This window comes from Suncus etruscus, chromosome 7 (assembly GCF_024139225.1).
Source record: "Suncus etruscus isolate mSunEtr1 chromosome 7, mSunEtr1.pri.cur, whole genome shotgun sequence".
Lineage (NCBI taxonomy): Eukaryota > Metazoa > Chordata > Mammalia > Eulipotyphla > Soricidae > Suncus > Suncus etruscus.
Genome location: NC_064854.1, coordinates 87,707,264 through 87,722,725, shown reverse-complemented (window position 1 = coordinate 87,722,725; position 15,462 = coordinate 87,707,264). Strand labels below are relative to the sequence as shown.

The 15,462-nt window shown below is 45.6% G+C and overlaps 1 protein-coding gene across 2 annotated transcripts in view; it reads right to left on the bottom strand.

Annotated features, from left to right (window-relative positions):
* LOC126013659 (contactin-4) overlaps positions 1–15,462 on the bottom strand; it is a 669,197-nt gene that overhangs the window by 70,136 nt on the left and 583,599 nt on the right. For both annotated transcript variants that reach the window (XM_049776827.1, XM_049776828.1), the window contains one exon: positions 9,821–9,971. In XM_049776827.1, coding sequence (XP_049632784.1) covers positions 9,821–9,971 — 151 coding nt within the window. The remainder of the gene's footprint in view (positions 1–9,820; positions 9,972–15,462) is intronic.

Here is a 15,462-nt window from a genome sequence, read left to right as displayed (position 1 = left end):
TTGCAGAAATTTCTTCTGGTAAGAGTGAAGGATACAAGAAACTGCAATTTTAAAATCAACACAAAACTGTCTTGAGACAGAAGCTCCAAACTAGGAATAGGCATAGCACAGAGCAGTGGGAGCTCTGTCTGGTAGGTCCTGGATAGCTTGGATCAAGGAGGAGGCACTGTGCAGATGTTTGCTCCCCCGACTGTGGATTTAAATCCTGATTATGATACAGGCATAGAAAAGCAAGGAGCAGACATTGCAGGCTCTGTAAAGCCAATGACATAGTCTCAAAAGCACCGATGGAGACTCTCCATAGATCATGTGAAACCCAAAGGTCAGAGCAAAACCAGGTAAATGTAATTGCAATTTTTGCACATCACCACAGTGGGTAGGAAGATATTTGACATAGTGACAATTTAATATATGGAAGGCTCATAGAGCAAAGTACCACCATCTGTCCTAACTGATCTTCTGCACACGCACCCTGAGAGGGTTGGGGGGACAACTCTGCAAAACTCCTCCCTAGAACCCAAAGGGATAGGCTGAGGTTTTGTTCACTTCAGACATCTGACAGCTGGCTAAGGGACCCAGGCTGTTAGGGAATTGGGTGACCTTGGACAACTTCCCTGCTGGTCATTCAGTAGCAAACCTGTCCTGCACCATGTCGGCTTCCTGCAGTGATGCAGAGCCAGCCTGAGTAGTGACCTTGTTGGATCCTGAAGTGGCCCTCTGTGATTCTGGACTGACCCTACAGTGAGTGACACTGTAGTGATCCTGCACAATCCTATGGTGACATTGTAATGACCCTGTAATGATCCTACAGTGAACCACACTAGTCTCAGCCCTGATCAGTCAGCACATGGACACAGTACTGCTCTAGGCAAACAGATATAATTCAGAAGGACTGAAAAGCTATGCCAGTGTCTTGATGTTAATGCTTGGAATCTTATCCAAAGATTCTCCCAGCAGGTACCAAAGATGGTAATGCTTGGAACCTTATCCAAAGATACCTCCCAGCAGGTATGCACCACATACTGTGTACAGTGCATGCTCAGGGTCAGCACATTTGTCCATCTCGTGCTTCCACCAGCAGTGGGCACACGCCCAGTCAGACTATCCAGTGGGGTCTCACCAACAGCTCCTCCTTCAGAGACTGGGCCACACTGACTCTGTCCATGTGATCCACTGCAGGGACACAAAACACCATATAATTCCAGCCAGTATCATCAAAGATGTCTTCAATCTTAAAACTTCTGTAAACCACGTAAAACTTCTTAAAACCATGTAAGCCCCATGCAGAAACAACACTTGAATAGTAAACTATGCCTTGGTCAGTGGGGAGACCCACCTTTTACCCTAGTCCACCACCCACATCACCTTGATCAAGTCACTTGGCAGAAGGAGTTAGAACATGTGAAGGATATGGGGGGGGGCACTCTAGTGAGAAGGAGTGGAGGACAGTGCCACAGAGCCAGGGCTCAGGCACCCCCAGCCCTGGAGCAGCATACATATGAGCTGTTTTCATGCAGGTTTCCAGTGAGAACAGTATCTGGGAACTAGGGGTCCCCCCTAGTCTCCCAAGCCAATCACTCTCACTAATTGCTTGTAATTACAAACTACTTTGGATATGTGTATAAGCACTTAAAGCCATTTGATAACTGAGTGGCTTTCCCTGAACAGAGCATCACAGAGGAACTTCAAGTATTTATATCTATCTCCTCACCAACAGCCCTCATGGGTCTAACCCAAATACTTTGCTCCCAAACCCTAGAGGGCTCTGGGTTGATAGAGGTTAGGAGGCTGCAGCTTGTTTTGGAGAATAAGGCATTCGATCCAGAGGGAGGTCAGCCTTTGTTTAGGAGGGTGGCAGACTTGTGGCTTTCCTTTACTCTAGTGACAACTATACACAGTCTCTACAGTGTGAGCAGAAGCTGGTGAGGTAGGGACCCGCAGGTGACCTTGTGTAGATGACAGGACTCAGTATGAATCGTCTATAGATTGGAAGAGCACACAGTATCCAGAGGGCACCAGAAAAGAAAGATGGTAGCTGAGATTGGCTGCATGATAATGTCACTGAGCATGGGAGAGAAATGACTGATGGAAAGGCTTGAAGTGTGTCTTGCAGGTAGAAGGCTCTGGGTTTAACCTTAGCACTATGTGTCTGAGTATGGCCCCAGTAACCCCAGGTCCCAATGTGGCATCTCTGGGAGAAGGCCTGATTATTAAGGGTGCTAATACTTAATTATTAAGGGTGATATCGCTATGGCATCATTTCCCAAGTTAGTGTGTGAGTCCTGATTCTGAGTGAGGAGGGACGCCATGTTGTAAAAGTCCTATGACATGTTTCTCTTCTATTCTGAACAAGGAGGGATGACATTTTGTAAGGACCACATGGTGTTAGCCACACGCTACGTTTCCTCAAGCCTATTTTCATTAATGCCGCCCCAATCTACCTGGCCATACCAGGAAGTTTATCATGGAAGGACACAAGGCAGCAGTAGGAAGGTACCCCTCAACAATAGCCAATCATTTTAACAATCATCAAAAAGCTAGAACCTCCTTCTATCCCTTTCCTATATAATCCTCTTCATGACCTTGGGTGGGGTTCATCTCATTCTAGAGATGATCCTGGCTGGCCAGTTTGGGGTTGTTGGCAGACAGATTAAAGTATTCAGCTTTACACCACATGTGGGGTCTTGTCCTTTGACTCTGGATTTGAACAAGTGTCTCTAGGCAAGAACTGGCACAGCTCCCTCCTTCCCTTTTCCCTCTCTCCATCCTCTGTCCCTCTCTCCATCCATCTCTCTGTTTCTCCATTCCTTCATCATGCATGTTTCCTTGTGACTCCCTGTGCCAAAACACCCTTACCAGCTCCCTCTCAGACCCTTATTCTTGGATTCTTGTCCCTCCCTCCCATATTCCTTCTTGCCCCTCGTCTGTGCCCATAAAAGTCTCCTTCCTTCTCTGTGACATGGTGACATGGCGTCCTGGTGACATGACAACTTCAGCTTCCTTATGGGGTCCACCTGAACAGAATGACCAGCTCAGCTCTTATGTCCTCAGAGCTGTGGATTTGTGTTTGGACAGTGCCATGCAGCTGCACATCCTCGACTTTCCATTGAACTGACCCCAGGTGGCCAGGCCTCCAACTAACCCACAAGGAATAGACACTACAGCCAAGTCAACTGTGGAGTTTCCATGGGGGACATGGCCCACACGATAAGGTTCTTACAGACACCCTTTCTTATGTCTTCTGTAGAGCTTGAAGCTTTGTTACTGGAAAGATCCCCTCAACCCCCAGATGTCACTTGGAAACAGCTGCTCAGGGATATTAAAAAGCCAGCTCCTCCCTCTCACGGGTTTGGAGTGGACAACCTAACCTAACCTAGTGAGTCAGGAGAACGAGTGGACAGACCCACACATGCCCCTACACACTGATGTCTCCAGGGTCCTGCCCTTGAGATTTCAGTCTACACCCCATCATGAACTCTGAACCTTGCCAGTCTGTTCCCCATGTGCTCTGAAACCATCACCCAGTCGCCCTTCAACATGTACCCTGAACCCCCAACCAGCCTATACCCCAACAAGTTCCCTGAACCCTTCAATCCATCTGCCCCCAACATGTGCCCTAAACCTGCCATTACCCAGTCTGTTCCCCAACATGAATCCTGACCCCGATCAGCACTATATCCAACATGAACCCATCATCCAGACTTCCCACAACATATGCCCTGAACTTCCAGTTCACTTCCCAATATGTGCTATGAACCCCCCCCCAATCTGTCCCCCAACATATGCCCTGAATCCCCCAGCCAGTCTATACCACAGGAGCACAGGAACACGTTTGGGAGGCTCAGATGAATATGATCTCACCACCCACTGCCACATTCCCTCAGTCCAGGGCTAGGTTTCCCCATACTTACAGCACCTGCAATGTGGGGGTACTGCTCTGGAACACTGAGGCAAGGGAGAGGCTGTGGGTCCATGTAGCAAGGGAGAGGTCTGCTGACAAGTGTGTTGATGCCAGTGAGCCCACAAGGCAGAACCCGATGTTGAGGTTGGGCTGCTCACTGGCCTCCAGGCAAGATTTCCATTATTATGGAGATGAACTGCCTCTAATTATTGCAGGAACATAATTGCTCCCCAGGACAAAATCCCTAATAACAGCACTGCAGCTTGAGCCTGGGAGGGGGGTGTTCCTGGAGGGCAAGTTGTCATTAAGACTCAAGGCCCCTGCTAGGAGCACAAAACCCTAGTCCCACCCCCACCCCACCCCACCCCACCCCTATCTCCGGCCCAGAGCCTTCTGTGGGAAGCTTGGAGCCCACCTCAGCCCTCATCTTGCCCAGGAGTTCCTGGTGGCAGCTCACACCTCACTTTTAGCTCAGGCAGGTGCAGCCCCAGGCTGGGACTTTCTGCTTGTTGGATATGAATCTTTGCCTCTAGAGGCCTCCGGGAAGAGGCTAATTAGGCCAGGACCTAATTTCCCCACAGAGGCCTCTTTTGCTCCTGACAAGACTCAGGAACTAGTGGTTTATACCTTTTGGGCACCATGTTCCCTGGAAAAGCTACACTCCATCTGGTCAGACTGAGGAAAAGGTACCAAGGAAAAGGTAGGTCCAGGAGAGGCTCAGTAGTGTAAGGACACCTTTCTGGGATGTCAACACTGGCCCAGGACCTCCTGCTCCCTTCCTCAGAGCATCTGTTTGGCTCCAATCATTCACTCCTTTAGGAAACTTCCTACTCCACTCTCCCACTTGCTTGCTCTTCTATCTCTTCAAGCACCCGAGTCCTGTGGCTCAAGCAACCCAAGCATGGTTGCTCCCCAGGGCTCTGGAGGAGCAGAGGGTTTAGCTGTGTCAGTCAGACCCCTTGTGATTCACTTCCTGTGGGGGTAGTCATCATTGACATGCATGCTAGTGTCACAGGTGAGAAGACATGGACCCAACGAACCCACAGGTACCTGGGGCAGGTACCTGGGGACTGAACATAGGATACAGACAACCTCTAGCCTGAATTCCTGTATCACCCCCTTCATTCAAGTCCCAAGAGTCTCCGAGGCTCAGGCCCAAAGTTACCATGTCTCTGACACAGAATCATTAGCAGACTATATGCTTCCTGTCCTGTGCTGGGCTGAGGGTAGTATGAACAGATGGTAGCATCTGCATGCAGGAATGTGCACAGGTGAACAGCTGTAATGGTTGTAAGGCAGCTCAACCTGTTTGGCTGCAGGAAGGCCATTTGGGCAGGTGCTACAATCTGGGCATGGCTGTCTTTCAGTTTGGCCAAGTTCCATTGAAGTGTGGGTCTCCTCATTCCCATAATGCAGGGGGTATCTGTCCTGCTGAGGCTTCTGTAGTCAAACATGAAGAGAACCTTCTGGAAGTGGTTGACCAGCATCTATCCTCACTAAGCACTAAACACAGAGATAGGTCTGGTGTCTTTCATGGCACACGGTATTGGAGATGGAGCACTGACTCCAAAAGCCTGTTCTGAACCTTCTGTGTCTCCCCTTGGTGTGAACTGATTCAGAACAGATATGTGAGAGGACTATCTTCGGGAGGTGGGAAAAATGGCAGCTGAGGCAAGAAAACACTTGCCCTCCAGAGCACAGGGAGCTCTGATCAGAGGTGCTTAGAGAGACCAGTGTCTAGTCACATCTCTGGGGCAGCCAGCGCTCCTGGGATTCCCATCCCTCCAAGGGTGAGTTGAATTTACCACTTTGCAGCCAATGGGGCCAAGGTGGGCTCAGATAACCATAAGAAATGTCAGGAGTAGAACCTGAATTGGCATTGTGCAAGGCATACACCTTCCCTCCACCCAGTTTCTGGGTTCTTTGTAATTCTAGGGGCCTAGCTTCAGGCCCAGTTTCTAGGATCTTTGTGATTCTAGGAACCCAGTGTCTTCAGGGGTTCTGTGCAGCTTTTCTTGCCAATAGATCAATAACACCATGCCACTGGCCTTCACTATTTCCTGTCATAGCTATGGCTACATGGCAGTTATGCCACGACTGCTCACGTGGTGAACAGGCCAATATGTGCTCAGGGCTCAGGCTCAGACAGGCATCCATGTTGTGTGTGACCTGCTTTGTCCAAAGGACTGAGGGAAAAGGACAATTCCCTGTCTGCACATCTGCTCCCCACACCACAATGACCAGCTCTGGGCAGCAATCAGCCCTTTGATGCCGCTCTTAGGGGCACTGAGAACATGGTTCTGATTCACCAGAGGCCAAACACATACAGCAATGTGGAAATGGTTTCCCTGTGATGTTAAACTGGCTTTTCTGAACTTAAAGCCACTGGGTAACTATAATAAGTCAGATAAAAGCCTTCTGCATTTTCAAAATGGCACATGTGAGCCTTTTATCCTTCAGTCATTTGCAGGTAGTTGTTTAGTTAAAACTAACATGAAAATTCCTAGTAGTAAGTGGCATTTGGCAAAATCTTTCAAAACATAGGAATTTTTTGCAAGTTGATGTTTTCGTTTTCTCTGAAAAATAGCTTTAGGTGGCGTTGCTGGATCACATGGTTGTTCTATTTTCAGCTTTTCAACTAACCTCCCTACTGAAGCATACTTGTGTTTTGGGTAGAAGGGTGCTTCTACCATTTTAATTCTTAAAATCCAGGGTCATGGATCATCTCCACACTTCTTTTGATTTCTTCCAGATTTTCATCAAAGTTTTATAATTCTCGTGTACATATCTCTCTAAATTTATTACTAGGTATTTTATTCTTTTTGATGCAATGTAAATGCATCAAAATGCTCTTTTTTGATTCTTCAGAGTCCACATCTCGACAGAGAATTTACATGTGATTCGTTGCTTGGAAGATAGGACTCAGCATTGGGATTTGGGGGCAGCAAGTCCCAAACAGCTCTCCATTTCTACAGTGCCTCTCTTGATGTTCCCCCCAGAGACAGAAGAGCCTGTCAAAAAGGGATTCTCTGCACAACTGCTTGACTTTTGTCACAGGTTTGCTTTCTCCTGTACTAAAAGGAAGAAAAATGGCAGATTTTCCTCTTTGCCTATAAAAAGCAATAGTCAGCTCATGCCTAATCTTCATCCTTTTCAGAAGCCACAGGTCATGCATTGGGCAAAAGTTATACAGGGTGGCCCAGATGTGCACGTGGTTTCAGATGCTGGGCCCCTGCTATTGACATGGACAGACAAGGCTAATTATTGGCATTCAAGAATGAAGTGAGTTCAAGTCCAAGTCCAAATTCCTAGCAGCAGCTAGTGAATGTATCATTATCCATGGTGATACCCTATGATCCCCCTCCTCACCCTGAAAATGATCCCTGGGCTCCTGCATACCACCCAGACTGTCCTTCTGCTTCACAGGCTCTAGGGGAGCATTTGGGTAGGAGGTCAGCAGCTTGCAGAGGACAAAAGGTCAACAGTGAGGATCTGGGCAGGAACAGAGTTCCCTGGGCTGAGTCCTACCTTAGTGACCTGCAACACTGGACAATACTGAATGCATCGTCACACCCAGAATGACACTGTTGATAGCCGAGAGATGCCTGTATGCCACATGGGAAAATCTGAGTTTGTTGAAAGTTGGGGCTGGAGAGATAGCATGGAGTTAAGGTGTTTGCCTTACATGCAGAAGGATGGTGGTTCTAATCCCAGCATCCCATATGGTGCCTCGAGCCTGCCAGGGGAGATTTCTGAGCTTAGAGTCAGGAGTAACCCCTGAGCACTGCCGGGTGTGACTCAAAAACTAAAACAAACAAACAAAAAAGTCAACTAGACTTTCCTCCCTGAAGTGACCAGTTCATCACAACAGGTAGGCATGAAGGGCCAGTAGTTTTTCCTCTGGGCACAGGAAGGTGGGGAGAGAGGGTTGAGCCATAGCACAAAAAAAAAAAAAAATATGCCTTGACCTCCCTAGGCAGAAGTGAGAATGCCTTGGAGCATTCTTGGAGGTGTCTTGGAGATGCCTCTTGAGAACACCCATTTTAGGAATGCTACTTTGGTGAATGTCTCTACTCATGGTGTGAGTGACCTGGCTCCTCTACCACCTCACCCCGTCATCCAGCCATCCAACGGCTCAGCCACAGAGTGACATGCCTGTCCAGCCTGCCCACTTCTCCTGTTTGAAGCCTTCAGCAAGGACTGGGGCAGCTTTGTTCTAGGCCTTCACCAGTTCTATTCATATTAACTTTTGATACACATTAGGGTACATCTGCAATGAAACACAGGGAAGTTCCAGGGGAGCAGGGGAGAAACATGACCCTCAAGGTGGCAGGAAAGAATCCACTCTGGAGCCTACATTAAGTGCCCTGGGAATCATAGTAGTGCTACCACTCTTGTGATGCAGCATATCTGGAAGGGCTGGCCATGTCGCATCTAATATGTGCCTGAGTGTACCATCCTTAAACCATTGCAGGCTTATTTGTGAAAGTTAATAAGGACAGCATCATCACACTGCTTTGCATATGCAAATGTCCTGGTGTGCAGGCATGCGGGTAGGTATGGTCTTCATTACAGTTGGTGCATTTGACCTTTAGCATTAATTAAAACCAGTATGTATACAGCTGGTAAATGCCATTTATAGGTGACAAGCACAAACTCATGCATAATTACCAATTTCCAACAGAGAGAGTAGATGACTAGAAGGGCTGGCAGATAATTTCCAGGGGAGACCCAGGGAGGATTTGGGGCTCTGCCATTTGGTGTTGAGAAAACCTAACACTCACAAAGCAGCACATCTGCCCACATGTGTCAACAACATGTGTTTCAAAGCCAGTTACTGGAGATTTGAAAATACACAGGTAGAGAGTTTGGAATTACCATATTTTCCAGCATATAGGACGACTGGGCGTATAAGACGACCAGTTAATTTTGCAGTTAAAACATAGGTTTAGGCCTATATTCACTGTATCAGACAGAACATTCCTGTGCTGCAATTGTATCTACCACAGTGAGCCAATCACAACAAGTAAAGGTTCAGAGGTAATAGACTTCCTCTCTGACTCTGGCCAATCTGAGCAGGCTTTTTACAGTGTAGATTCGGGTCCAAAACATTGTCTAATTTGCATGCATAAAAAGCCTATTTGGATTGGCTGAGTTAGAGAGGAGGTCCGAGCAGCCTTACAGTGATTGGTCCCTTATCATAGGCATCTTTTCTGGCAATTCCCTGGTGACGTGAGTTAATCGCTCCCATTACATGAACCAGACAACACCCCATCCTCGGACCCTAGCACTGAACCACCAACACAGTTAGCTGGGTTTTTGCCAGAAGTGGCCCCCAGATCTCCTGGGTACTGTTTGGGAGCCCCCAAGAAATTCTGCAGCCTGATTTTTTTTTTGTTTCATTTAGCGGCATATTGAAACATTTGTCAGGATATACTCGGCGTATAAGACTACCCCCGGATTTTCGGTTGATGTTTTGTTTTTTTTTTTGTTTCAAAAGTCGTCTTATGCGGAAAATATGGTAAAAGGAAAAAGAAAACAAGTTATAATTTAAAAAGTATGTGAGAAAGAGGATGGAAGCCATGTCATGTGCAAAATGAGTTTCAGAAATAGAGATATTGAAAGTCCAGGAGTCTGTGTTGCCCACTGATACATATTAGATGTGTTGTCAAAGCAAAGAATTAGATACATTTGTTAGGTGAGAAGTAGAAGGGCAGAGAAAGCAGACAAACCTACAAACTGACTTTCCAGGTCTATCTGGTTAAGATCCTGAGAAAACCTAACCTTCAGAAGGGCAGTGATGCCTGAGGAACCTTCAAAGCCAGAGTTCTGTGACTCCCCTTGAACTCCAGCCCTGTTTCCTAGTCCTCTGAATAACAGACCGGCCATTTGTCCCAGGCTTTTTTTTCCCCACAGTACCTTTCACTTTCCCTCAGCCTGTCCCTTCCTTTCCTCCAGGTGTAGACTGGCTTGGGAGAAGCCTTGGGTTTGCACTCGATGACCACCTCGCCTCCCACTTTGGCCAGAGTGACCCTTTTTAAGAGGGTTCTTGAAAAGTCCGGTCCAGCAGCTGAAAGAGAACAGACAAAACAATGATTCATCACCATGAAGGGTTGGAAGAAGCCACACGCCTATCTCTGTAATGCAGTGCGAGTAGACTTGGCCACAGAAGGAGGAAGTGGAATGTTGTTTCCTAAATAAAGGGACCATGCAGTATGCATGGCTTCATAGACTGGAGGTCACAGTCAGATGATGGTACTGGGATACCACACTCTGAAGACCAAGAGAGAACCCTGGGCCTCTTGCTGTGTGTTCCTTTAAAAATCATTAACTAGTTCATACTAATACAGTGCTTCTCAAATAGTGGGGCATGCTTCCCAGGGGAGGCACGAGGCTCTGTAAAGGGGGGCAGGTTTGACTTTGGCAAACACTGTCATAACAAGCTAAGCCCTGTGTTTATGTCTCTGTATGTCTCTGGAGCTGAGAGTTGCTGTGTTCCTGCTTCAAACCCCGTTTCGAAAAGCTACGCATTGCAAAATGTGCTCATTGTAGCCATTAATGCAGACATCACCTCTGATTTAAAAAGAATCAGCTCAAATTATTTTTATAAATTTTTGTTTTGCAGGTTAAAGTTTTTTTTTTAAATAAAGATACTATTTACAGCCACTGGGGGGGGGGAGCGTGAAAAATGTTTTCTTCTTCCTAGGGGGGAAATAATTGACAGAAATAATGACAGAAAATAATTGAGAAGCACTACACTAATGCAAGTGCCAACCTTTCAATAAGCAAAAGAAGGCAAGAAACTTATCTCTCTTGCACCTAAGAGCACTGGCTTCAGCAGCCTTCCTTGTACTCCTCATGGCCCTGCTCAGAGAGGAGCTGGGCCACCTTAAGGCACAGCTGTCTAGATGTACCATGCAGTGCTGATAATGCAGTGGCGAAGGCACTTGACACACATATGTCCAACCCTGGTTTGACACCTCCTTTCCCCAAATAAAACACCTGTGGCTTATGTAGGAGATATTGAGATTGACTTAAGAAAGTCATTTGTGCCCACAAGCAGGCAACTATCAAAACTACCATGACAGCAAAAGTGCAACTGTGCAAAAACAATATAAAAGAATTCCTTGGTTTGTTATTGATTTGGGGACACATCAGCTGTGCTTGGGGCTTGCTCCTGGTGGTGCTCAGTGCTCCGAATGCAGTGCCCAGGTGAGCTGTGTGCAAGTCAAGTGGCTTCCCCTGGAATTATCTCTCAGGCCCAGAAGTTCTATTTTGCTATAGGGAGGATGTGTGTATCCTTATAGCATAAGAATCAGAAATACCTTCCTGTGAATCCTGTTTCCCTCTAAATATACTGAATCAATGTACTTGTTCTAGGACCAGCTCTAAAGGGGGCTTATCTGTTGGATTCCTAGAAACATTTTCCATACTTAAAACCCTAGACATCTGAAGGGATGAAAGACCTGTTTGATGGAAGACTCCAGCCTGGCCTATGTGAGTGTGAACTACAAGCACAAAAGTCTTCAAAGGCTAAGAGTGGGTATATGGGGGTGCAGAGAATGGAGGTTCATTTCTTTTCTTTTCTTTTTTGGTTTTTCAGGCCACACCCGTTTTGATGCTAAGCGCTCAGAAATTGTCCCTGGCTTGGGGGGACCATATGCGACGCCAGGAGATCGAACCAGTTGCGATCTTTCCTTGGCTAGCGCTTGCAAGGCAGACACCTTATTTCTAGCACCACCTCGCAGGCCCTGGAGGTTCATTTCTTAAACATCTCCTTAACATATGCAAATGAGTTAAGGAAAAATACTCAGCTGCAGTGAAAACAGGTTAAACCTTGATTAAGTGTTTTCTGTGGGACTATTTCCCATCATTGCCTAGATACAAAGAAGGATGGGGAAGAAGAGTTTATAATAGAGGCTGGTTTAACATATGTAAAGGGAAATTAAATAGATGGGCCTAGAGCACAGTTAACACCACAGTCTGTATACCTCACCTTCAAAAGAAGAGTCTGCCTTTCAAAGAGTCTAGAATAAAATGTGCAGTAAATACTTTTGCAAGAACAGAATTTTCTGCTAACACAAGATAATTTCATTCCTAGCATGAGCTGCAAAAATTACATTGCCAGGTCTTAGGGTGATTTATAAGATAGGGTCAGTACACATGTATTCAGTATTTGTGTAATGCTAGCTCTATAAATATATCTATGGAGAGGGGTGAAAAGTTACATTCCTAACAGATCAGCACTGTAAGAAGTACAGTGTGTGCATGTGTGTGTGTGTGTGTGTATGTGTGTGTGTGTGTGTGTGTTGAGGGGTGACTATGATGGGAGACCAAATAAGGCAGAGATGAGATAGTAAACTCAGTCTGAAGAATCCTGGATAATAACACAATCATGTCAAAACACGTGGCTAAGTTCGGAGGGATGAAAGTAGCAAGAATTGTGAATACTGTTTCTGTTTGACTTGCTGGTCTGGTCAGAGTGCTGTGGTTTGCAGCAATTAATGAAATATATGTACAGCCAACATCTGTTATCCTCATGCCATCCCTCCTTTTACCTTCCCTTATCTGCTCATGGGCAACCTGCAAAGTTCTGATGACAGAACAGACCCTTTCTAGTCTAAGGTGAGTCCTTAATGGGAAAAAATTGGGCAGCTCTTTAGATTTTTTTAAAAAAGGGTGCCTAGTGAAATCAGGTTCCAAATCTGCATCATATAAAAATCCTTTCTTAAAACTACATACTCCTAAACACAGATGTTTTTATCACTTGAGGCAGACATTTTTCATCTGCTCAGAGAGAATTCTGCAGTCACATCTGAAATGAATTTATATAAATCAAACTGCACCATGCATGGGTATATTTGTCAAAAAACTATATATTGCTTTTACAGAAATTGAAATAGCATGCTATCAGCCACACAAAGGTAGAAAACATACTTTCCATTTCAAAAGCATTTGTTCCATGCATTTACATGTGTATTATCTTTTGGCTGTCTTGAAAGGAAGGCTGGTAAGGGGTCTTGTGCTGATGATGGAATACAATTATGAGTGCACATCCTTCCCTCTCACTACCTTTGTTTCACAAGCTCCCACCCAACAGAAGTCAGCAGAGCAATTAGGGAAGAATTATCAGTCCTTCCTCATTCCCACTGACCTAGTCTTCCTTTGCACCTGTGTTATAGCCTTGGTTTATTTTTATCCCCAAACATTGGGATCATTTTTGCTCATGTGGAAGGAGAAAGGAGCCTGTTTGCTGCATCCACTGGAAATAAGGTTTCTCCATGAGGACACACAAGGAGATACATCAAGCATGACCACACTTTCAAGGTACCATGTCAAGCATGTCTATGACTTGAAGGTGCTATTTCAGAAAGCCCTAAATAACTCAGGAAAGATGACAGCAGTGATCAAATGATCTGCTGATCAGAGCATGCAGGCCCTGGGAGATGTTCAATGGATAAAGAGTTGGGCATGGAAGGTCCCAGTTCTCATACCCCAAAGACAGGGTCCTGCTGCTCTTTTTTTTTTTTTTTTTGGGTCACACCCGGCAGTGCTCAGGGGTTACTCCTAGCTCTATGCTCAGAAATTGCTCCTGGCAGGCTCGGGGGACCATATGGGATGCCAGGATTCAATTCACCGACCTTCTGCATGCAAGCAACACAAACGCTATCTCTCTGGCCCTGGGTCCTGCTGCTCAGTGCAGACATGCACAGAGTGATAATGTGCATGTGCTTATCATGTGCTTATCATTTATCATGTGTTAATCACTTTCCATCTATGTTTCTCAATACTCTAGAGCAGGGGTCTCAAACTCAATTTACCTGGGGGCTGCAGAGGCAAAGTCAGGGTGAGGCAGGACCACATAAGGTATTTCACAAAAAAAAGTCCTCAAACGTCATTATTAACAGTTTTAATTATTTCTTCTGAACATGAACAGAACATTGAGTGAAGATCATGAACATTTCTTTTGAACATGACATCTTTTGCCTATTCCTTGCTGCCAGAGACTTGACAGAGCTTCTTCTCACAAATCTGAACCACATTTGGCTTTAGAGAGGAAGCAGTTGAGACCCTCAGTATGGCTTGAAGAGGATCATCATCCTCTAGACCTGTACTTTGATTTATTGAAGTTCAATGTGGAGAATAACTTTTCACACAAATATGTGCTCCGAAAAAGGCACATGGTGCACTTGAACATTCGGGAAAGCCCTGGGAAGCTCGGGGGCAATTCTCTCAAAAATTGCCCATGCGTGTCTGCTTTTCCACTAATCTCCCTGAACTTGGCTTTGAGATCAGAGTTGCATTGCAGGTCAATGAGCTCCATTTGAAGCACAAGAGGGGAATCTTGCACATCAAAGAAAAAGAGGTCCACAAAAATTTGGAAAGTGGCTCTGTGCTTTTTGAAGTCTGCAAATCTGTGATCAAATTCCTTCTCTAGCTTAAAAATAGCATCAACATATTTCTCACCACTGAATGGTACGGCTGCATCCACAAGTTCCTTGCATGCTGGGAAATGGCAAAGGTTTGTCTGAGAGAGCTGGGATTTCCATAACACAAGTTTTGTGGAGAATGCTCTCACATTGTCATAGGCAGCACTGATAAGCTGCCCCGGGCCTTGTAACATCTTGTTTAGTACATTCAGCTTATGTGTGATGTCAACAAGAAAAGCTAAGTCCATGAGACATTTGTGATCACTCAACTCAGAAACAGCATTCCCATCCTTCTCCATGAAGGCTTTCATTTCTTCTCTCAACTCAAAAAATCTTTTCAGGACATTTCCCCTGCTGAGCCAACGTACCTCGGTGAAATAGAGCACATCTCCATATTCTGACTCGATTTCCTCTAAAAAAAAAACATGGAACCTCCTGGGCTTTACGCCCCTGGATCTGATTTGGTTGATGCATTTCACAACAACAGACATCACATTGTCACACGGCAGGCATTTACTGCAAAGGGCCTGCTGATGGATAATGCAGTGAAGAACAATGGCCTTCTCTACACCCTCCTCTTCAAGTTTTTTTTGAACAAGTGCCACCAGTCCATTTTCCTCCCTGTCATCAATGGTGTTCCATCAGTTATTATTCCAAAAAACTTCTTCCATGGCAAACCTCCATTCTCAATGGCATCACACAGATGCCGAAATATCTCATTAGCGGTGGTCTGGCCATGCATTAGAATTATTGTGAACAGCTCCTCTGTCAATTCAAAATTGCAATCAACTTAATAAATAAAACATAAATTGTGAGCTGCACAGTGTCTGTTCTATCTGTGCCCTCGTCAAGAGCAACTGAGTATGCATCAAAACATTTGGCTTTCTCACACAGTTGATGATAAATGTCACTTGACATGTTAGAAACGTGCTCTGCCACAGTGTTGGCAGAAAGGGTGATTTTGCTAAACTGATCTTTCTTTTCCGGACAGATAATACTTGCAGCCTGTAACATGCATTTTTTAACAAACTCTCCTCTGTGAATGGTTTCCCTGCCTGAGTAATCATCTCACTAACCATGTAACTAGCTTCGACTGATGCAACATTGTCTTTGGTTGCTTTCTTGAAGAAA